The 24,070-nt window shown below is 41.5% G+C and overlaps 2 protein-coding genes across 2 annotated transcripts in view; both read left to right on the top strand.

Moving 5' to 3' along the window:
• Positions 1-19,631, top strand: part of LOC116853970 (DE-cadherin) — a 195,807-nt gene extending 176,176 nt beyond the window's left edge. The window contains exons 3-16 of the mRNA XM_032835378.1: positions 4,838-4,973; positions 5,919-6,157; positions 7,510-7,701; positions 8,934-9,235; positions 9,345-9,615; positions 10,074-10,653; positions 10,733-10,914; positions 10,999-12,340; positions 12,429-12,652; positions 12,749-12,964; positions 13,151-13,490; positions 13,576-13,728; positions 13,818-14,005; positions 14,099-19,631. Of these exons, the coding sequence (XP_032691269.1) occupies positions 4,838-4,973; positions 5,919-6,157; positions 7,510-7,701; positions 8,934-9,235; positions 9,345-9,615; positions 10,074-10,653; positions 10,733-10,914; positions 10,999-12,340; positions 12,429-12,652; positions 12,749-12,964; positions 13,151-13,490; positions 13,576-13,728; positions 13,818-13,960 (4,320 nt within the window). The 3' untranslated portion in view covers positions 13,961-14,005; positions 14,099-19,631. The remainder of the gene's footprint in view (positions 1-4,837; positions 4,974-5,918; positions 6,158-7,509; positions 7,702-8,933; positions 9,236-9,344; positions 9,616-10,073; positions 10,654-10,732; positions 10,915-10,998; positions 12,341-12,428; positions 12,653-12,748; positions 12,965-13,150; positions 13,491-13,575; positions 13,729-13,817; positions 14,006-14,098) is intronic.
• A 1,664-nt stretch (positions 19,632-21,295) lies between these two features.
• LOC116853971 (adipokinetic prohormone type 3) lies at positions 21,296-23,325 on the top strand. Its single transcript, XM_032835379.1, has 3 exons — positions 21,296-21,789; positions 22,866-23,061; positions 23,165-23,325. Coding segments are annotated over exons 1-3 (243 nt in total). The 5' UTR covers positions 21,296-21,787; the 3' UTR covers positions 23,210-23,325.
• Positions 23,326-24,070: the final 745 nt, after the last annotated feature.

Raw genomic sequence — 24,070 nt, 5'->3', positions numbered from 1 at the left:
CTGTGTATGTCCGCGCTCTTCTGCTAACTACAACCCTCTCCGGCGTTTATCTCCACGTTATACTTCCGCGAGAAAAACGCTGGCAATATGAAATAAACTTTCCCTATCGCAGCCTCCTCTCCTCTTTTCTCCCGTCTCTCTTCCCTCTTCTTTCCGCTGGCAGCCCCACAATGTCTGTACAACGAAACATGACATTAATCTTACTTCCGCTTAGCGAGCGAGCACTTCGCACGGTGTATGTGTGTCGCATTTCAAGGTAATTTCGCGTCGAGAGTTGACCGCGAATATAAGCAACTTCCAGCGGTCTCCACGCGCATATTTTTCGCCGCATTCCTTTTATTCCCCCCTGCGTCACATGTTAAAACATGCGGCGACGGTGGTAACGAAAGCACCTCACGAGACCGAGTAACGTCGAGGAGCGACGTGTTCACGGCGCGCTCGCGCGGCCACCATCGTGCATAAATAATCCGTCTCGTAGACGAGCGAAATCACTCGTGATTCGATGAATAGGTCGTGCGCCGTGCGACAAGCCGCGCCGTACGTTCTCAACGGCGGGACACTTCACGGCGAGAAGTGCTTCGTCGGCAGCCCCTGAGACTCGCTTACGAATCGCTCGTAAATCGTTGACGTTACGCCGAAGTTCGCTCGCGGCGGAGCGTGGGATATTTAGGAACGCGAATTGCACACGGCGGGGGTGGCGACGGGACCTTGTGCGCATATATGTATACGTATGTATACAGGGTGTCCAGTAATTCGCATCAGAGCCGCGGTGTGCAAATGGATTAGATCAAAATATGAGCAAAAAGTTTCTCGACCATTTTGCGAAGAAACACAGATTAGGTAAAACTGAACAAAAAAGTTCTCTATCATTTTGCAAATAACCATGTGGGTTTTTAATTAAAGGACATCGGTATGTTATCGGACGCGATTATCCACCAATCTTCTTTACTGAATAATTCAAAACTCCACGTCCCTTTGCAAAATAGCAGACAATTTTTGTTCAGTTTGATTTGATCTATAAACGACAGCAGGCGTCGCTATCACTACCCTCATCTACTGTCGCGCATAATCGTTCTCCAATCTTCTTTAATTAAATTACTCAAAATAATTAAATTACTCAAAATAATTAAATTACTCAAAACAATTAAATTACTCAAAACGTGGTTTTTCGAGAGATGGTAGAGGAATTTTTTGTTCATTTTGATCCAATCTATCTGTACACACTGCGGCTTCGAGTTACCCTTCGAGAAACACCCTGTATAGAGAGAGGGAGAAGCGATTCCATATGCCATTCCGACATTCGTCAGGCGCGACACTTCGGCAAGTGGCGTTCAAACGAGACTTCGAGTTGCCGTTTTGTCAAGACCTATAATCGAATAGCGATGTTATTTGGGACTTAACCACTCGCACGCGAGTTTCTTCTCCCCCCTAGACGAATGCGGAATGCAAGTTTCGCGCAGCAGCAACAGTAGCAGTCGAAACGTAATTCGTGATTTCGCGCGATGCATCGCTCGTATTCTGTCGATGTTTCAGCGATTAATCCCACCGACTTTTACAGCTGTGATGATCTGTCGGCGAATAAAATACTTTTCAATTAATTGAATGTTATCACCACGTTGTATCAACCGTCGCTCCGGAGCGGCGGACGGCCCTGTCGCGCCGCGCGAATTTTTCACGAGGGATTTGTGCGTTGAAAGTGGCATAATCGGCGGCGGGAATATGCAAATATACGATCGCGCGTAATTTATCCGCGCTGATAGCGCAATGTCAGTCCGCGCGCGGCAGAGCCGCGCGCGCATACAAATGAAATTTGCGCCATAAATTTATTTCGTCGAGTTAAGCGCGTGATAAAATTTACTTTAGTCGCGTTACCGAACGCGCATCGTTATTTATTTACGGGCCGTCAATTGGCTCCGTTGACCCTTTAATTTTCAATATAAAATACTTCGCTAACTCACTGCCGTTGTAATTCTTTCCGCGGGGCGGGGAAAATAAAATCAAACGCGAGGTACTTGAAAAATAATGAGGCCTCGCTGGCGAGTGTACACTCTGCTCTCGCGATCGTATAATGAAACGCAGCTCCTTTATAAACGTTGCATTAATGGAGTAACGTTTAATGCTCGGCGCCTTTAAGGAGGCTTCGAATTTCATCGCTCTCTCGTCGCTTCTTGAGAAACCGTGAATTAGCGGACGATGGTAGGTAGCGCGATGAGGCTCGTTAGTCTCTCTCTCTCTCTACTCTCTTTCTCTCTTGTTCTTCCTTGCGCGTATTAATTGTTCCGCAAAGAAGACGTCGCTGGACGGTTCCGAGTTACGAGAGCTTTTTCGCTTTTAATATTAATTAACGGTCTTGTAGTCGCTCTTAATGTGTGTGCACTCTCGTCGTACCTCAAAACTCATAGGCACGAAGAGCGAGCGCTCTTAAAGAGCGACCTCGCGTTTGTGTGCGCTCGGATACCACGTGTAAAGATGTCGGTCCTTTCGCACGATTTACGACACCGTTCGCGAATTCGCCCAGGCTACCATGCAACCAATGTATGTATACCGTCTACATTAAACAGGACTCCCGCGATAATTAATGCATTCGTCTTGTTATTCTTCTCACCGGAGGTGATTTTCTCTCAATGGCTTAGCGACGCGGAACTTGCGATAACTCGCTCTCTGATCCTTTCTGTAGTGTTTTCTCTTCTCTCTTTCCTTCCCGCCTCTCTCTTTCTCTCTTTCTCTCGTTACCGCGATTGCGACGATAGCAATTACGAATTCCAATTGACGCGGCCTTCTTAAAGCCAGCACGAATCAACTGCGGATAGCATAACGGGGTTAATATGCTAAAACGCGGTTAACTTGTTTATCGTTAATGAGGCTGGAAAGTACGGGCGCGGCGCACCGCGCCGCGAGTGCTATATCGTGGTAGCGCATGACCCGGCAAAGTGCTGCGCGAAATTCTAAACGGTCTGAGGATTCACGCTGGATGGCCGGGGCAGTGTGTTCTCGTCCACGTGCGAGAGCAAACAGCGCGAACGAGCGAGCGAGCAAGCGAGTGAGCACACGCGGATTACATTTCTTACCGAGTGTTGTTTACCCGGGGATATCGTTATTCCCCCGTGGGACTGAAAATAGTAATGAATATTAATGTCGCGACCATTTAATTATATCGCAGATAACGGTCTAACTATGAGAGCGCGTCTGGGGAGTCGCGGGTAGACTCGGCGTTATCCGTATGTTAATTATAATTATTCGAATTGATCCGCCCTCGTGGAGTTTTCTCCGCGGACGCGGACGTGTTGGATCTACAACTCCTTCGTCTTCTCGTCCTGCGGATCGAATTCTCGCGCAGAAAGCTAAGACCCGTATTGATGGTCGTTACTTGAAACTTTTCCCGAATGAGATACTCAGGTTTGAATTCAGAATTAGACGAGCCATTTTTAGGTGAATCGCGTGATTACAAATGCAAATGTCACATATACCATGATTCACCCGAGAATCTTGGATTTAACTCTGAAACCTTAATAATTGTTACTTGAAACTTGTTTTAAATTTAAATATTCAGTTCTGAATTTTGAGTTATATTTGAGTTTTTTATTTGAATCATGTAATATATGCGACATTACATTTGTAATCACGATTCAGCTGAGAAACTCTCTCTGGCTTTAAGTTCAAATACTTTACTCGAGAGACAAGTTTTGATTAGCGACTATTAATGCCAGTTTAAAGTCCGTATTAATAGTTGTCATCTGAAACTTGTCTTATGTAAGATACTCATATTTTTATTCAGAGTTCGATTCAAGTTTTTCCAGTTGAATTATGATATACACGTGACATTATATTCATACAATCGCGCAATTTAATAGAGAAACTCTCATCTAACTCTGAATTTAAATCCGAGTATTTTACTCGAGACAAGTGTCAAGTAACGAATATTAATGTTGGTTTAAAACCCGTGTTAATAGTCATCTTAAACTTATGAGATATTCAGATTTTTATTTAGAGTTAGATTCAAGTTTTTCTTTTTCCGGTTGAATTCATATCTGCAATCGTGCGATTCAACTAAGAAACTCTCATCTAACTCTGAATTCAAATCTGAGTATCTCACTTGAGACAAATTTCAAAAGTAATAACTATTGATACGGGCCGTAATTTCATGCGCGCGTTAGTCGTCGTAGTTTTCGCCGTTGTCGTCGTAGTAATGCGAATATCCCGCGGTTACCCCTTTACGCGAGTACGAAAGTTAAAGGCGACTTGATCGCGCTCGTATGTTCTATGTATTATGTGCTAAACGCCATCCGGATCGATGCTAATCGCGACGAAACGGTAACACACGGAACGTACGAGCGCGGTTGGTGCCATTATTTATGAGAGTATGGCTCTCACCAAGACGCAACAGACCGCGTAACGTTGTGCAAAGCTGCGGGACTTGGCTAACCTTGCCACATGTTCTAGATCAGCAATGTGCAGGATTATTACAGCGAGCGCCCGTAATAGTACGGCACCTCCCTTTTTTCCACGCTCTCTCTCTTTCTCTCTCTCTCTTCTCTTTTCTTCTCCTCCTCCTTTGTATCCCCGTCCACTCTTCTCCCACGAGTCGTTGGATCTTTTATGAGGAAACGCGACGTAATAGACCGCCAGAGTCCAGAGCCGTGATTAATGGCGCTTGGTTTATGAGAGGCGCTTTGATTTATCGAGCGTCTTGCTCTAAACTCTTCCCTACGCTCGCTCGCGCGCGAGCGGGGTGCCAAGTTTACCGATTAATCCCCAAGACATCTTTCGCTCGCTCTCCTCTACCCCCGAGCCGAGTAACATTCTCGCTAATAGTCGTCCGTTTCTCTTACGCTTTCAGCTCAATGAGAATCACAACCACAAGCCGGTGTTTACCGATTGTGCGAATTACACGCCGTTGCTGCAGGAGGAGGTGAACCGCGACACCTATGTATTTCAGGTGCACGCCGAGGACACGGATCCGCCGGAAAACGGAGGTATCGTATCACTAACCAGAAATTCCGCGCTCCAAGTCCACTTAACCTCTTAGCTACGGCAGGACTTTCCGCGGAGCTGTATCTCTGTACGGCAAAGTTCAACGCGGACTGCGCGAAAACAATGTAACCCTGCGATTTGTGTCTGGTAATGCTTTTCACTACGCAAGTACATTAGAATACAGTTTTAGATGAATAAATTATAATTCATTAGAAATAACAATGAGCCACTATAGTGGCGTACCGTTCAGAAAGATAATATACGCGAAAGCCACTATAGTGGCGTATAGTACTTAAGAGGTTAAACTGTTGTAAGTTCTGATGAAACCGGAAATCTATTAACTGGAACAGAATCTTGGTAACTTCAACCGGACTTTTCAGACTTTACATACCGGCTCGTTCATACTTCACCAGACACTCGGTTAATCCACAAGCAAATTTTCTTTCCCTTGAATAAATCATTTGTGAAACGTCCTTGCGAAGCATGCGTGTAACAAAGGAGAAGAAGTCAGTGATATCGCACGAGGTGCGAATTGCAGTCTCTTTACGACCCTCGAGATATCACGACGTCGCATTCGCCGTCGGGATGAATGAGAGGAGCGAAGCGCGCACACGATTGCGCGACGGAACTTATTTTTAATTAGACAATTCCATTGTCCCTGTTACATTTTCGAAGAGTTGCTCCGAGAGTAGAACGGGAATAACGAGATCGATAACGAAATTGGAAACAGATGAGGAGATGATGATTGGAGGTCAAAAATAAATATCAAACGAGAATATCCTACTTGTTACATTATTAGCTGATGAGAGACACAAACGTGGACTCTCTATTTTCGCGCGCACGCTGTAAATCGCGATAAAGAGCGAAGCAGCGAGGACCCAATGACGGCGATGTGGGTCGTTAATCCGTGTCGTCTACTTGATCGCCCCTTTTCTGGCTTGCTGCAGGTACCGTCACGTACAAATTCGTGTCCGCGCCCCATGAGAAGCTGAAATTCGAGATCAATAATATAACTGGCGTAATCACGACGAGCATGTACATGGACAGGGATGAGCCCTTCAGAGAGAGGGAGTTCTATCTCACGGTGCTCGCCACCGACAACGGCAGGCCGCAGCTGGACGACGTGTGCACACTTAAGGTTACCATCACAGACATCAACGACAATGAGCCCGTCTTCGACAAAGTGGTACGTAATTCACCTGAACTAAGCTCTGACTTGTCAACTTGTTAATAAGTGTACGGATCGATCGGGGTCCCGGCTGCGGGTCGTCGCATCTACAAAAGGAGCCGAGTGCGCGCGTACCGACACGCGGCCTGCATAATGCATACGTGGCAATTACGCGGGCATTAGAGTCGTAATCGATCTGTACGATCTAAAGAATAAAAAGGGAGGCGAAAGTTAAACGGATCAGCACAGTTTCTTTTTCTTTCTTTCTTCTTTTTTTCGTCTCTCTGTTTTCTTACGGCTTTGTCAGAGGAAAAAGCGGAGGGAGAGAGAGAGAGAGAGAGAGAGAGAGATGTCTCTCCTCTGTAATTCCACTGAATTAAAGAAAAAATGGAGACTAATTAAAGCGAGGATAATTCCGAAGGAGACAAACGATTCGTGCGCTGTCTATGAAAAGCCGCGCACGCACGCACGCGCGCGCGCAATGGAATATTCTTTGAAAATCCTACGCGTTTGCGGAAACGAATAGAGCCAATTTGAAGCTGGAGAGCGCGCCGACACGTGCTCCGTTCCGTTCTGCATATTTTGCGTGCGTAATCGATTTCATGAATGAGTAAACCTCGCGAGTCGTGGAATTACGGCGGCACCCCGTACGTTTGTACCACATGAGCTCCTTTTTTTCTTTTTTAATAGACTAACATACCGGCGTTACCGCCACTCGACCCTATCCATTACCGCTACTAACAAGTACTGCTTCAATCTCTCTCTTTTTTTGTTTCACTCCAATCCCAGGTCTTCCGTGGACACACGTGGAAGGTTGGTCTTGTGTTTGCGGTGTGTGTATGTTGCTCGATGTAAATGAGACGAGTGTCTCACATTCCTTTATCGTCGTCTCTTTTTTTTTCCATTTCCCCTTTTACGAGCAGTTTGCGTGTATCTCGCGAAATGAACTGCTATTTGATTTCCACATGCCGAGCGAGATTTCTTGTATGCGCTTGAAAAGATACCTACGTATTTCACCGCGCGACTCTCTGCAAGCCGACTGGAAAAATCCGCACGTCCACAACACACTGATAAGAAAAACTTTTCGATCGATAATAACCGCGACGAGAGATGATCGTCCCGCTCGTCGTTCTAGAACGATGACGAGCCCTCACATTTCCTATTCCCCTTCCTTCGTGTTGAACAGCGAAGTTATCATGCATGTACGTAATATATTAGGAATGACAAGGCACTGTGAGCACGATTCATTCGGAAATTGCATGGAACGTATCACGCTAAGTGCATTTTGAAAATCACACGGCGGCAGGCCGGCAATTGCCCTCCCCCCACACCCTTCTGTTTAATGCATCCTCCCATTGTTACACATACAGGCGTACACGGAATCCGTGCCGCAAGACTTGCCCGTCGATCGCGAAGTCATGAGAGTCTCCGCCACCGACCTCGATGACGGTGAAAATGCCACTGTGCGTTACAATCTGTCGTCTAAGACGAAGCTGGGTGATGAGGAATATTTCCGGATCGACAGCGAGACCGGCATCATATTTCTCAAGAAAGCTATAGACGTAAGTAACGCGCAAGGCGCGACATTAAAAGAGCTCTACTTAACTCGCGTTCTTCTTTGCCTCGTTTTATGGTGTTTCCCCCGGTGAAACTAGAGCTTGCGACGCTTTCCCGATAGTTGAAGCGGCGATAGTCACTTTTCTTTGTCGTTGCATATACTTGAGTTACTGTGTCATTCATCGACGAGCCACATCGTTTAAACATGTACGCGCATACACGGGGTGTCCAGTTACTCACGGAGGAGCTGCAGTGTTACAGATAGATTAGGTCAAATTGAACAAACAATTTCTCCGCCATTTTGCGCACAATCATGTAAAATTTTGAGCTATTAATTAAGAAGATTCGTGAATGACCACGCGTAGCATACGGTAGATGAGCTATGATGGCGATGTCTGCCGCTGTATGCTTGTATATTAGGTCAAACTAAATAAAAGAGTCCTCTACCATTTTCCAAATGACTACGTAAATTTTTAGTTATTAATCAAAGAAGATTGGTGTATTACCTTGCATAATTGTACACCAATTTTCTTTGAATAATAATTAAACATTCATATTTACATTTATTTGGTGATTTGGAAAATAGTAGAAGACTTTTTGGTTCAGTTTAACCTAATATACAAGCATACAGTGACGTCACCATCGCTCTCATCTGACACGTGATCATTCACAAATCTTATTAAAGAAGATCCAAATGACCAAATAAATGTGAACGTTTAGTTATTAATGAAAGAAAATTGGTATACAGTTGTGCAAGATAATGCACCAATCTTCTTTGATTAATAATTAAATATTTACGTGATTGTTTGGAAAATGATAGAGGACTTTTTTGTTCAGTTTAACTTAATATACAAGCCTACAGCGACGTCACCATCGTAGTTTTCATCTGACACGTAATCATTCACAAATTTTCTTTAATAACTTAGAATTTGACGTGGTTTTTCGCAAAATGATAGAGAAATTTTTTATTTAGTTTGACTTAATCTATAAATACCGCGGCTTTTCTGTAAGACATCCTGTATATGCGCAGGAATATATATTACGCAGATGTTATCCGTATCGGAAGACAAACTTGTTAATTTATTTCTAAGGTACACAAGTAAAATAGCACCGCCTAAGTTAAGATATATACGCGAAGCTCAACATGAATCGATCCATTTCTTCGAGCGAGCTCAAGTTTCTTCCGAGTTCACTTAACGGAATATATAAATTACTCACGATGCCAATTTTTGCGCAGCGCGATCCAGGTTATAAATTCACTATGGTAGCCACAGCGATGGACCTCGGCAAGCCTCCAATGGCCAACCAAATTGATCTTGACATACGGGTGGTGGAGTCGCACAAAAAGGCACCAGCTTTTCTACCTAGGCCAACAGCACCGATTAAGCTGTTGGAGAATTTTAGCGACTTCGACGCCAGCATTGTCCGTCTTAAAGCGGTCTCTAACGTCAATGATTCGAGCAAATCGGAGAATTCGTACCTGCTCTTCGAACTGGTCACCGGCAGGACCGAGCAGACTAACAAGGACAACACCTTTAGGTATCTATTGATTCGCTGCTTTTCCTCACTTCATGCAAATCTAGAGCGAGAAATTTCGACGACCGTAAGCGATATATAAATACATACTTAAATGTGTTTTACTTTTTAGATTGGAATCGAATAAGGACGTGGCGGATATCAAGCTCTCTCAGAGTCTCGATTACGAAAGAAACACGCAATATTCGTTGATAGTACGGGTGCAAAATAAGAATGAATTGGCTGCGGAAACGGTGATTGATATTGAAGTTCTCGACGTTAATGACAATATTCCAGCCTTCCGTGATATTACGAAGGGAAGCGTGCTGGAAAACGAGCCGCAAGGAGTATCTGTCATTCGAGTGCAAGCTACAGACGCCGATGGGACCAGCGCTAACAATCAGGTATTAGAATTTTTCTTTGCGTGACATACGCTTATCAGCGCAAAGAGACGACCTTTCTTTCATATTCTTTGTGGTGCGCACTTGATTGTGCACAAGACATATGGGGATTTACAGTTTAACGTTGATTCCGAATGGCAGTTGATGTTGATTTTTATGGCAGTTTATTGATTTTTGAGAGATTTTCCTGAGTAAAGTTACTTTCGGTGGTTTGCCGTTGCCTTCCGAGAAGAGACGCGAGCGTATAAAAATTTTTCGGTTTTGCCAGAAATCGAACCCGGAACTTCAACGCCTCAGCCTATATGTGGAGCGTGGTAAACCAGTGTGCTGTCTATGCTACGCTCGATCTCTTTCTCTTAGAATTTATACAAGTGATATTTCTTCGATCTGTATGAAGCATCTTCTCTTGCGCGTCGTTGTTAATCATACTGTATCTCTCGGTTTTCTTATTTCTTGAAAAGGTCCATTACGACTTGGACAACTTCAAGGATCTGTTCACCATCGATAGTCAAACTGGTGTCATCACTACGCTAGTGACGTTTGATAGAGAAGTCGAGGACGCTTACAACGTTAAAGTATTAGCGATGGATAATTCGCCGAGTGCTCTGTTCAAAACCGGCTTACCCAATAAAGGGCAACAGGTGTTCCGAATAGAAATCGCCGATAAGAATGACAATCCACCTCGCTTCACCGAAAAGGTGTACACTCATAACGCGGTCCCGGAAGACACGAACATCAACACCTATGTAACCCATGTCGAGGCGATTGATTCCGACACAGCGAGTCCTGTCACATACAGCATTATAGCAGGAAATACTAACGATAGTTTTTCTATTGAAAGTTCAACGGGAAAAATTCGCGTAAATAAGACGTTGGATTACGAGCAGATCACCAAGTACAATCTGACCGTGAGAGCATTCGATGGCTTGTTCAACGATACAGCGCAAGTGGAGATTTTTGTCGAGAACGTAAACGACAATCCACCGATCTTCGAAGATTTTAACAGAAATCCGACGATAGAAGAAGAAAAATTGGTGCCTGGTAAGATGTCGATGTGATTATTTCAATAAATATAAGAAGATAAATGTTCTAAGCGAGTTTATAATTGCTGTCTGTTTAGGTTGTATTACTACCGTGGTAGCTTACGACCCTGACATCGAAGATAGAAATGCCGATCAGCATATCGCGTACTTCATCGTTAAGGAAACTCAGCAACCTCTCATCGAAATTGACAAAACTGGTTGTATGAAACTGAAGAAGCCACTAGATCGCGACCCGCCGAATGGCTATTCGATGTGGACTGTGAGTTTTCAATTGGATTTGTCACGCATTTTCCGAAATGATAATTTCCTCTCATTCTAACTTTTGATCGCTTACCGCACACAGGTCATCGTGATGGCGAGAGACGAAGACGGTTCGTCCACGGCGCTACGGGAATCGGTGGTCGTGAACATCACTCTCCTTGACATAAATGATAACGCACCATTCCTCGATATGCCTTACCCCGTCATTTGGATGGAGAATAAACCACCTGGCAAGATAACCGAGCTCAAAGCGCGCGATTACGATTCCAATGATAATGGTCCACCATTCGAGTTCCGGATCGACGACAGCGCGGACGATGAGATCAGATCCAAGTTCGACATTCACAAGTCCAATTTGTTCGCGCGAGTGATATTTGATCGAGAGCAGCGAAAGAGCTACGATATACCGATCGCGATTACGGACAGCGGTGTGCCATCGATGACAGGTACTTCGACGCTCACTGTGATCATAGGCGACGAAAATGACAATCCCATGCAGGAGGGTTCTAGTTCGATATTCGTTTACAACTACAAGGGAGAGGCCCCTGATACAGAGATTGGCCGCGTTTACGTCAACGACCCGGACGATTGGGATCTGCCAGATAAATCCTTCGACTGGGCCTCTCCTCACGAGGGCTTCGTGCTAAACAGCAGCACCGGCATGATCACTCTGTTATCAGGCACATCGAATGACACTTTCGTGCTGAAGTTCCTCGTAACCGAGAAAGGCCACTTCGGGCAATCGCATCAGGTACACGCGTACGTAAACGTCACCGTCAAGGAACTCCCAGAGGAGGCCGTGGAGAGATCCGGTTCAGTGCGATTTTACGGAATAAACGCGGAGCAGTTCGTCGAGCCCGATGAGTCCGGCGTCAGCAGGAAGGAGATATTCCAAGAAAAAGTAGCGGCCATGTTGAACGTCTCGGTTGAAAACGTAGACGTGTTTACCGTGCTTCATTCGCCTCACTATAACAACAGAAGTCTGCTCGACGTGCGTTTCTCGGCGCACGGCAGTCCGTATTACGCTCCCGAAAAACTGAACACTATCCTCGCGCAACACTCGAAGGAGATCGAACACGAGATGAGAGCTGATATCTTGCTAGTGAACATTGACGAGTGTTTGTTCGAGAAGATGCACTGCAACAATTCGTGCCGCAGTTATTTGAACGCCAGCACCGTGCCGTATTCTGTATATACCAATATCAGCTCGTTCGTTGGTGTCAGAGCGGTTATGGATCCGCAATGCACTTGCCATGTAGCGGAACCGATCGTCTGCCTGAACGGCGGCACGCCTTTGGCGGAACGATGCGAATGTCCACCTGGTCTGGAGGGACGGAGGTGCGAACTATTGAGTATCGGTTTCCACGGAGATGGTTGGGCCGTTATGCCACCACCTGGTCAAGCTTGTGAAGAGTCACATCTGGGTAAGGGTGTCGATAACACACATTTTCATCGTGTATTATGTCGCGTTTGTTTCTATCTCTCGTCTGCATATATAAATGACTGTTGCAGGACTGGAGATAACGCCGCACGTCGACAACAGTCTTGTATTTTACTTCGGCCCCATGATTTACAGTCCTAAACTTGGAGTTCAAGATTTCATGTCTTTGGAACTTCAGCACGGCTACGCTGTGTTGTACATTGACTACGGGACAGGAACAGCGCGGCTAGATCAGAAACAGATTAAGTTAACGGACGGCAAGAGTCACAGAATAGATGTTTTATGGACAAAAACGGTAAGAACTCTCACTCTAATTTCTTGCTTTGTGTTATTTTATGCGAAATTAAAGTGCAACAATTTTCACACACTTTTGTTTTTTTCTTTGTTTTAGTCGATAGAGTTAAAAGTGGACAATTGCGCTATATCTGCCTGCCTGAGTCTGACCGCACCGCAAGGAACTAACGAATTTCTCAATGTCAATGGGCCCATGCAAGTTGGCGGAACGTTGAGTAATTTAGCACACTTGGCGTCGAAATTAGGATGGAATCATACACCGACCGAGAAAGGATTTGTTGGTTGCATACGTAACATGTCAATTAATGGCAATGTAAGTAATAAAAAATTAGAGTAATAAGTCAAGTGAGTAATGAGAAGTATGTAGATAGTTAATAGAATAAAGAGATAGAATAATAAGAAAACAAATAATAGTACAGCGTAATATAAGTGTAAATTTAGTGAATAAATATATATTAAAATCACATAATCATTAAGTCATTTTTTTTGTTTGTTCCAGACGTACAACTTAGGTATGCCGTCGTTATCTAAAAATGCGGATCCTGGTTGCAATCACGGCATGGCAAAGGCTGTATCGTTCGGCATCGATACGAACTTTTTAGTAGCTATATTAGTCTGCGTAGCGATATTGTTAATACTGCTGTTGGCGGTAGTCGTGCAGAGAAGGAAGACAGACGATTTGTACAAGGACATGGACGACATTAGGGAAAATATTATTAATTACGAGGATGAAGGTGGCGGCGAAGTTGACACGGGATATGACTTAAACGTGCTGCGAGCTATTTATGACGCGCCGCCTATCGATTCTAAAATAGCTCCAGTTGGCCTACAGGGTAGAGGTGAGATAACGAGATACGAAGTGAGAAGACTAGTTTTATGTATTGATTATGTGTGCAACATCTAAAGGAGCAACTCTGTTTAAAGGAACCGACGAAGTTCCTGACATATGTGGTTTCTTAGATGGCAAGAAGGAAAGCTGCGATAAGGACCCTGATACGAATCCATTTGATGACGTGAGACATTACGCTTATGAGGGAGAAGGCAACTCGGAAGGCGACTTATCGTCGTTAGCTTCATGTTAGTATTTTCACATATTGGAAGAGATATATCAAATTATATTACGTATTTGTGCGTCTTAATTAACCTTCTCGTATTTTCCATTACAGGTACTGATGATGGAGATCTCAAGTTTAATTATCTGTCTAATTTTGGACCAAGATTCAGGAAATTGGCAGATATGTATGGAGAAGAACCCAGTGATGAAGATAGTGACGGTGTCGGTGAACGAGAGAGCGAAAGCTGGTGTTGAGTTTTCTTCTCTGAAAACTTCGTAGATATAAAATTTTTAACGAAGGTAAGGCATTAATTTGCTTAATCTCCATATGGTACGATTCTGTAGATTGTATGATACACGATTATTAGTACGACTTTATTGTTCCGTTTCCAGATGCACACAGCTCGCAAGTTTCGCTCCAGCTCGTGTGATCAATGTAATTATAAGTACGAGCATACGTGCCGCAGACATTTAACGTGGGGTCGTGCTCGTTTCCGAAGCTTCAACAGGTCGTGCTCGTTTTTGAAGTTCCAACAGCGTGAAGAGGGAAACGAGGCTTCATTGTACTTAAAATGACACGTATAGTCTCATTCACCGCTAATCGATGACGAACACTAGCCGCTCGACGAAAAGAAATAGGCGAAAAAGTTTTACAATACGCAATTCTCCATCGACGCGGTGTGCTGTTATTACGAGTGGACTTATTAATAGATAAAGTTTAAGGTTAATCGCAAGTGACTGCTACGAATGTTAATATGAATTCTCCTTACTTGCAGAAATAACGCGTATCTCGTACTGATCCTCAGAATTAATTTTTATATCGTATCGTGTAAGACTTAGTATATTTACGTTACACTTTTACATTAGAACTGATACATGTGCATGAGTGGAACGAGAGAAAATAGTGCGTTCACTGTACGTTGCGCGAAAGACGAATATGTATTGCAAGATTCTGGATTATATATGCCGCATTCTCGTTATATTTTGACGAGTTGTTGGACAATCGATATTTTGTACGAGGCATTCTTTTTTTTTTTCTTTTTTACTTTTTAAACGTAAATGTTTCTAACGTGATTGTGACATTTTGTGATTTGGCAAAATTACAATAAAAATTAAATAATAAATTGTGCTGGAATATCACAATATACATGTTACATTACGTAAATGGCTCGACACTTTGTCAACCGGTCCGTTGGGTAATTGGAAATCATTTCTTTTTTAGTACTGATATGTTCTGATTATTATACAAAAGATTGCTTGAAAAAGCTTTTAAAAATTTTGTTAACATTTTCAAAATAAAAGGACGGTTTACACGAGCCAGATTTATTTAATGCTTATTTTATTATACCTTTTAAGTATCTAATGTTTTAATAAAAACATTTTCTTCCCGTGTACATACATAAACCGACACGGACAATTGGCAGTGGTATGTGCGTCGTTCCGCGTGTTATAAACAATTTTAGGTATATTATACGCCGATAAAGTCGACGAAGTATTAAGCACATCTTTCAATTGTTTATTCATTGAGATCATTGAGATAAGAGCTAGAGAGAGCAAGAAAAAAAACTACTATTTCTATTTTGTTAATATTCTTTTCTTTTAACATTATACGTAATATTAACGAAATGCTATGTGACTGACTTCAAAACTCGCCGGCAAGAGAAACCTGAGTAACTTTGTAAAGTCGCGCGTTTATGGCTGCCAGGTTCAAGAGACGTTCTCCCCGCGACCAGTCGCTTGTGTATGTTCTGCTTCAATACGGCTTGAACACTTTTTTCCGATGCAGCCGATGGTCGGGATAAGAGAATCTCTGGGAACTAATCATAAATCAAATTTTCCCATTAGGACCATTGGCTGCGTTCCGAACTGCATTGAAAAAAGCGTTTAAACCGTATTGAAATCAAACTTACACACATACCCACACCTGCGCGCACGCGCGCGAGAACTCGTATATATATATACACTAGTATCTTTTTTAACAGTAACTGTGTGCATTCCAATAGTAAAAAGAGGTTGCAATGCAGCAATACTTCTTGATTAAGCGTTGCAGACGCGCATTGCAGTTTAATAAATCGACGGTCTATAACAAGAATTCGTATACGATTGCTGATCTGTGTTCTTGAGTTTGGCAATCATCGAGTTACAAGGTTTCCGGATTATTTTTTATACATTATATAAATATATATATATATACATACGAAAAGATTATATATATATATAGAGAGAGAGAGAGAGAGAGAAAGTGAACTATAAGAGTGTTTAATGTAGTGAATTGTGAAAGGACAATTCTTCTTAACCAGAATATAGAAAGATTAGCATGGGAATAAGGGAACGGATGGAAAGATATAGATAACATCACTCTTCTATTTAATTTATATAGTATTTTAATAATTGCGCGTATGTGTGAGCGAAAGAGAGAGAGAGAGAAAGGAAAACAGATGTACGACAACACGTGTGTATGCGTATTCGACGTCGTTTGTGTGTTAACAGACGAACACGTATGTGTCGTGATCGCGTGTGTATTGTTATATTTGATATACGTTCCAAGCGCAAGTACGTATATACATATATATCCTTTATACGTGTATATTTCTCGCGAGAATTCTCGTTGCAAGTTTGTCCGTAATGTTGTTCCGCCAATAGGGTTTTATTATTGTAAGCACATCCGGAGTATTCCAGACATCGCGACCGTGCGGATGGATATATAGACCGGGCGAAAAACCGACGCATGAAGATCGAGTGCCATAGCGCGCCTCGGACGTTAATTCTCGCTCCTTTTATTTCGTAAATAACAATAACAATAATAATTCCTAACGATTATTCCTACCGACAAAGGATCAGCACACATTCACGCGATTCGCAAGTAATTCCAGGACGACAAACGGTGTTAATACACACATACACACACTCGAAACAATGCAATCAAATGTTTTGTCATCGCGGAATTATTTGCGCTTGTCCCACGTCAGCGACCACTTCATTAAATCGTCACCATTCTCGCCGTAACGTCTTCAATGCGATTAATAAGTATTTATATGTGTGTATATACACACGATGCTTTTATTTTTAAGGTCATCGTATATAGATCAGTATAATAGCCTTAATATGAAGCATGATCAGGTTATTCATATTTTCTAACCGTATACACATTTGTTTTTATTAATACAAAGTTATTACAATCACATGTTATCGGTTTCGCTCTCTTTTGAATAGTCAATAAATAATAAACTATCATGCGTACGGTTAGTAAATTCTAAAAGCTTAAAAAGCCTAGTTGCATGACATATAGTAAGACTATTATGCTGGTTTGTGTACACTTGGTTTCAGTACGGTTTGAATACTTACCTCGATGCAGTTTGGAACACAGCCAAACAAAAGAACCTAACTTTTGGGATTTAATAAAAAAAAAAAAATTTTTTTTTTATTGGACCATCGATTGCGCGTTTTAAACTGCATCGAAAAAAAGGTGTCTAAGCTGTAACGAAACTTAAATATAATAAAGTTACGATGATGTATGTATTGTCTGCAATTGGTTACGTTGAGGTGCATTATAGATCGAAACGTTCCTCGGTTACTCGTGCTTCTTGAAACTCGCCATTTTTTATAACGCGTCGTCGACGAAGAATTGACGATTGTTGTGTATAACGTTTCGATACTTATTGTGAACACATAGTGATAAGACGAACGATTTTAATATTCATCAATAATCATGTTCAAGATCATGTTAATAAGTCATCAGTGAATGATATCGATAAAACTCCTCGATTATATATAAAAAAAAGAAAGCTGTATATAAGTAACCGGGGATTGTTTAGATCACGTTCCTGTGTGCGTAAACTATGAAATTCGATCTTAATATTAAATATCTTACGCGTAAGAGTAATCGTTATGAAATTCGTAGGGATGAGATCAAATACGTTTTAAGCAGCTTGTTCTTTCTCTCTCAGCTTCTGTGAGCACTTCCAACTGTAGCAGCATCTAAAATATAATCAAAATTTTCTGGAAAGTGTTTGAGCTTTTTTATGAATATTTCGAAACATTACAACATCCAATAGGAATATATCAATATATATCTCCCTGTGTATGTATTTGATATGTGATTGTGATTTGTACTGTTTTCGATGCTGTTATATTTGTAAGTAAAAGGACAAAATCCGACTTTCTCGAGTATGCATATTTTATGAAATTTTGCGTGGTGTTGCGTATCAATATCATTTGGTATGTATTTGATTCTACCCTCGATTGCAGCGCATTATTTTCGAGTGAATTACGTGAATGGATACTCGAGCGTCGGATGAACTGAGATGCGTGAGAACACACATTGAACTTGGTCTTATCCCTAAGAACGCCATGACACGGTCGTTACGACGGATACTAGAACTAACATTAGCGTTAATTCTCTTTCGGTTCGTCGTATTGTACTGCTAATCAGTCGTTGGAACAAAACTCAACGTACCGCGCAGTCTTAATACATATCGCGAAGATTAATGCAGATATATAACATTGCAAATACATAATAAGAAAGACAGCTTAGGCGGAAGCGTGTGATCTCAAGGATTAAGGAGCGGATTCTTGGTTGGACGTTCCTCCGTGTGAATGTCTATCCACGAACTACTTAGACGCTTGCCACTGAACAACGATTAGGGCAGAAAAAAATGAATACAATAACAGAGACCCTTATAATTTAGCTAGAAACAAGTACTATTATTCCTATTGAAATTTAATTTTCGCGCATCGTCTTACAAACTATTCATTTTCTTTTCTATTAAGATACTTTTGGCAAGCGTTGCGAAAAGACATTATGTCAATACAAAGCCTGTATGATAAAGTTGGTATATGTGCAGGATATTTTAGAATTATAGGCGAAGATTTAACTGGCTGATGGAACTTGTAAAAACGAACAAAAAGATACTTATACGCAAACATAGTTCAATAGATAAAATAATCATCTTCGAAATATTTAGTTTCTTGTTTTACTACATTCTTTACACTTACGATTACGCGTATTGTTGTATTTATTAAGATTTTTTGTTCTCTCGTAAATTATATTTACTCCCCAGTTGTCTTGACTTATATTTTTCACATATCCTGTGTATAAAGATTAATTAATGTAAAATAAGTGTAATAGAGGTTAATATCCCCGTCAATTGGGCGTATGTACAACAGCTAACAGTAATATCACTCGACTTTCTTTTATTAACTTCGTTAATAAGTGTAGCTCTTACATAGAAACATAAGGATTTTATAAATTTCTGCGCGAGATTTTTTTCTTTTTAATTTACTCATTCGTTGGAAGAAACTGCTCTTGCCCGCGTTAACTCTAAATTCGTGCAATCATCGATACTCACTTTGTGACGCTATAAAAAAAAGTTTACATAATCGTCATTCCTCGTTAACTTCATACACTTGTAAAAGTTTACATAATCGTCATTTCTCTAGTGTCCATGGGAGAGACGAATCGCTACTCTCATTTCCGTCGCGATAGGTCGTAAAGTGTAAGAAGTTCGTAAACGCTATTAATAAATGTTTATTGAACACTGCCTTTAAGTGATAGAGAGAGATCAATTCTTCGACGCGCGATCTTAACAATTAAATCTTAACCGGATCTTGACGTATTACTCCGCACTCGAATGAAAGAAAAAAAAGATAACAAGAAGGAAACGTACTATAAAGAGACGCAAGTATAACTAGAGAGAGATACGAAAATATACATATTATATACACACGCATAAGTATATGCGCGTGCGTATACGCAGGCTTGTACATTATCTAGGAAAGTAAGACTTCTATTGCGTACCATTTAATATGTGATAATCGACGGCAACGCATATGAGCGCACCATTATCCTTTACCTTCGATCCACCTTTAGCTCGACAACGTTAAGTGTAATTTCTTTTTTGTAGCAATAAAGTGAAATTCGAATATACACGCTACACTTCCTGCCTTAGTCGCTTTGTTCGCTCAATACGGTACAACGAAGTTGTACAGGCGAATTCCTGCTAAACTATTTCGAACACTAACACCGGGAATGCAGCACTAAATTAGACATTAATCGGTTCTCTTGATTCTAATATAATTCTGCTCACTATTTTTGCAAGCGCGATTTAATTTTTATATAGATAATCAGCGGCAAAAAATCGATGTGCATTTAAATTTGACAAATTCCAGAAAAAGATTTTCCCACTATTCCGAAATATATCGAAAAGATACAATTCTTATTTGTCTCTTAGAGACAATGAAAATGAAAAAAATAGTGCTACATTTGCGAACGACAGCGAGCATTAAGTTCTACAATGCGAAAGTTCGCCTCTAAATAACCGAAAAAGTCTGTCATAAATTTCGCTTGAATTCGTAAAGTGCGAACTTGAACTTTCTAAATATATATAATGATAAAAAAAAATATATACAAGATGTTCCAGACTCTCTTCCGCAATTTTTGTGGAAACATACTCTTTTAAAATGAATCGGTGAAACATCACTGAAAACAGTGAATATACATTGATTTGCAATTATAAGTGTTGCACTGAAAGTGCTCAGTGCTATACTTATAACTGATATCAATGACTATTCACTGACTCACTTTAAGAGAGTACTCTCTTAAAGTGAATCAGTGAAACATCATCGAAAGCAGTGAATATACACTGATTTGCAGTTATAAATATAGCACTGAAACTGCTCAGTGCTATAATTATAACAGATATCAGTGACTATTCACTGATTCACTTTAAGAGAGTAGAACGGATTGAGGTAAACATAAAAGTTCCACTGTTTTGTGATATTTGCAATAATAGTCGAGATATTATCTCTCAAAAATTGTGGAGGAAAGTCCAGGACACCCTGTATACATGTGATATGCGTTACATAAAGCGTGGGAGTATTGTACGTGCGACGATTTTTAGTCCCACCTAGGTGAGTGTGGTTTTTCATCGGAGTTTGTCATTCACTTTGGCATCCTCTTAATATACCAAGTTAGATATGTAATATTGCCAATTGGCAAAAGTAATCGGTGAGGCTTCGCGTCCTGCTGAGTCCTTCGTTAGGTGGAAGCCTTTCGGTCCCACGCATCAATTTAATTTAGCGATATATGTCGTATGTGTGACGCAACAAACGCGAAGTTCATCCCTCTGGACGTAATTGTCTCGGTGATATGCGTGATAAAAATTTTAAATTTATTTCTTTATCTCTATCACTTTCGTAAATAAATCGATGTATTGCTTTCTTCATTTTTTTCATAACGTTAAAACATGAAATGTCATGTGTTCAATTGCAAATGTTTTCTTTTTCCGTCGTTTGTACAGGTGCAAATAAGTTGTTATTTTGAACACTTTTATCGCAATAAGATATCCGATATTTATTTTGCCTTCATCAACGACGTATCATCGTTGCTTATCTTCACGAAACTTAGTCGATTTTATTTAGGTACGTTTGTTTGCGTGCAATTTCAATCACGTGACATAAAAGACTATATAAGTATTGCGTTTACTACATAAGTTTGCGTTTCACACTAAAGTAAACGTGTTATTCGCATCAGTGAGACGGAAATTCCGATTCAAACTAATTTGAAAAGGAATATTGATATCTCTTTTTCTGTTCATTCACTTTCGATTAACTGTAATCAATCGTGCAATTTGTCATTTCACTGACGCAACATGCTTGATGTACAATTACGGTACATGCTGCGCAAAAAACGACTTCGGGAGATGATAAGGTCGCAATTCGAAATCATAGAGACACAGACCGATCGCGGCATTCTCGATCGGCCTCAATTTCTTGTCTCTACTGAGTGACTCTGGGGTGAATCTGTACTGGGGGTGAAACACGAGCAACAATCCACCTACGAACGGCTTACGAGACGAGAAATTTTTAACGTCGGCGCACTACGTTCGTCATCCCTTTAGGATAACGATTGCATTCTATCGGGATGTTGTAATGCGCGCGCGTTGAAAAGCGAGGGCTCGGTAATATATAAAAACAGCGACCACGTCTTAGAGCTGTCCTGAACGAGATCCCCCGTGCATCGGCGCTGTATTCTGCGTGCTACGATAAACCATTCCGCGCTAATTAACGCGAAAGTGTGTTATCATGTGAGTCTCTTCCTTCGTTCACTTGAATATTCCGTTCCAAACAATATCTTAGGCTCAGTTTCACAACCTCCGTTTAACTTTAACTACCGGTTAAGTCTCAACAGTGATTGGTTAATTCTGATTGACTCTTCTTAACGCTAAATGCGATTGGTCAAGTCCAATGGAATAACCGGTCAGTTAAGTTAACTAGAGGTTGTGGAACTGGGCTTTAGAGCGTTAAGATAGCTAAACTCGTTCGCGATATCGCGATAAACAGCGCAATTTTTTCTTAAACGACTTCGACGCGCGGAACAGGCACAAGTGCTCGAAACTCGAAACATATTGTCGAAACTGTGCGATCGCTTTTATTCGAGTCGGCCGTCGAGTTTCCGCTACGTGCGGAACTTCGCGAATCGATTGGAAAATTCGTCGAAGAATTCTCACGAGGGCTGCACGCGTCGTTCTTCTATATATGGACAGGATATTCAATAAATACTTGGATCTGGGTCCCGTGTATAAAATCCTCTGTGCACGGAAAAAAATTTGGCTGTATTAAAGTGCAATTTGTGGTTTTAATGAACGAACCAACGCGTTTTGTTTGAAGGATTTTCACAGAATTTCTGCGATTCTCACGACCCAGATTCTGGCTCCAAGAACTCGAAATTCCATTTTCCTTCATCAAAACGCGTTAATCCGTTCAGTACAATCAAACTTCGTGTTAGCACAACCAAACTCTTTTTCCTCTATGCAGTCCTCATTAGCGCGAGCAAATTTTCATTTACGTCACGTTACGCTCTTCTGACTCTTGTTATTTGTGAAATGTGGTTTAATTTCGCGGATATTTTCCACGTGCGCGCGTTATCTCGCGCGTATTCATTACGCACGGTGCAGTGATGTTCTATGTACGCAATGTCGGAGATACTTGTATAAACATTCGAAAACACACTCTGTTATCACGCTGGAAACACAACGCATCGCAATGCGCTCGTCAATCAGTATTTACACAGCTAACGTTTTTACACCCCGACGAGCCTTTTCTACTCGTGACAACTTGTTTATTTCATCTTTATCACTTACGACAGTTTCTCTTCTTTAAGGTTCCGCAAGGCGCCAGTGAGCTTACTCGCCGTAGCGTTCCTGTTTTGTTTGATCCTCGTGTCGAATGCCGAAGCTCAATTAAATTTCTCCACCGAGTGGGGTAAAAGGAGCCAAAATGCACGAATGAAATCGGACTGTCCGTCGCGAAGCACATCGTCGTTGGAACAACTGTTAAAATTGTACACGTTTATTCAGGTACATGACGCACGACACGCCAAAATGGGATATTTCAATAGAACGTCTCCTGGTCGGATTCACGATCGAGGTTCAACGCGCGTCATTTTATTGTCATTTGCAGGTCGAAGCGCAGAGGATCTTGGATTGTCAGAACTTGAACAAATGAAACTAAGCAGACCGTCGCGATCTCTCATCGAACGGAGCCCTGCCGGAACCAGACGAGACTACAGAAAATGACATTATTTGAATAAACGTTATATAACACAACGATGTGTCCTTTAATTTCCTTTCACCGATCGTGCGACAGAGCGCACGCGACAATGTCGCAAATGTCCTGTATTCTATGAACTCGAAGCATTTTTCCATTCCTCCGTTAAAAAAGAAGGCGCGTTAATTTCCATCTGTTTGCGGTATGTTGTTTACATAATACTTAATTGCATCATGAACCAATATTGAGACAAGTGGCATTGAAGCTGTCCGGCCAAACGTTTACTGTCACAGATTGTCTATAAGTACTGCATTATAGGGCGAAAATGTAGTCTTGAAAATAAAGGAATAAACGTTTCTTGCAATTCGAGAGTAAATTGATAATAAAGGTACCAACGATTAACATCTGCAATGCCTCCTGCTGCTCCTTTTCTTCATTCTTTGAAGATAAAGATAAAAGCTGCTATTAGAAGACTAGTTGTTTTCCATGTATCGTTAGTATTTCTCTTGTCGTGTCCCGATTTGTTCTATGTCGTTTTATAATATTAAAATTATGTGTTAAAAGATGTAACGGCCAGAGTCACATATTCAGCGGTCTCATACTCGAGTCTTAATTTTGGCGACTGAATACATACAGATTCCGCTTTCGAGTGCGCTCAATCAGAAAAAACTGAACAAAATTTGTTGTTGATTCACCGACATTATGTATGTGCTTCGTGTCAACGACCACATACACACACACACACACACACACACACACACACACACACACACACACACACACACACACACACACACACACACACACACACACACATGT

Source organism: Odontomachus brunneus, unplaced genomic scaffold, assembly GCF_010583005.1.
Source record: "Odontomachus brunneus isolate Ranch 3 - 2012 unplaced genomic scaffold, Obru_v1 Obru_scaffold_007, whole genome shotgun sequence".
Classification (NCBI taxonomy): domain Eukaryota; kingdom Metazoa; phylum Arthropoda; class Insecta; order Hymenoptera; family Formicidae; genus Odontomachus; species Odontomachus brunneus.
Note: the sequence above shows the minus strand (reverse complement) of the source record. Positions and strands in the feature narration are given on the sequence as shown.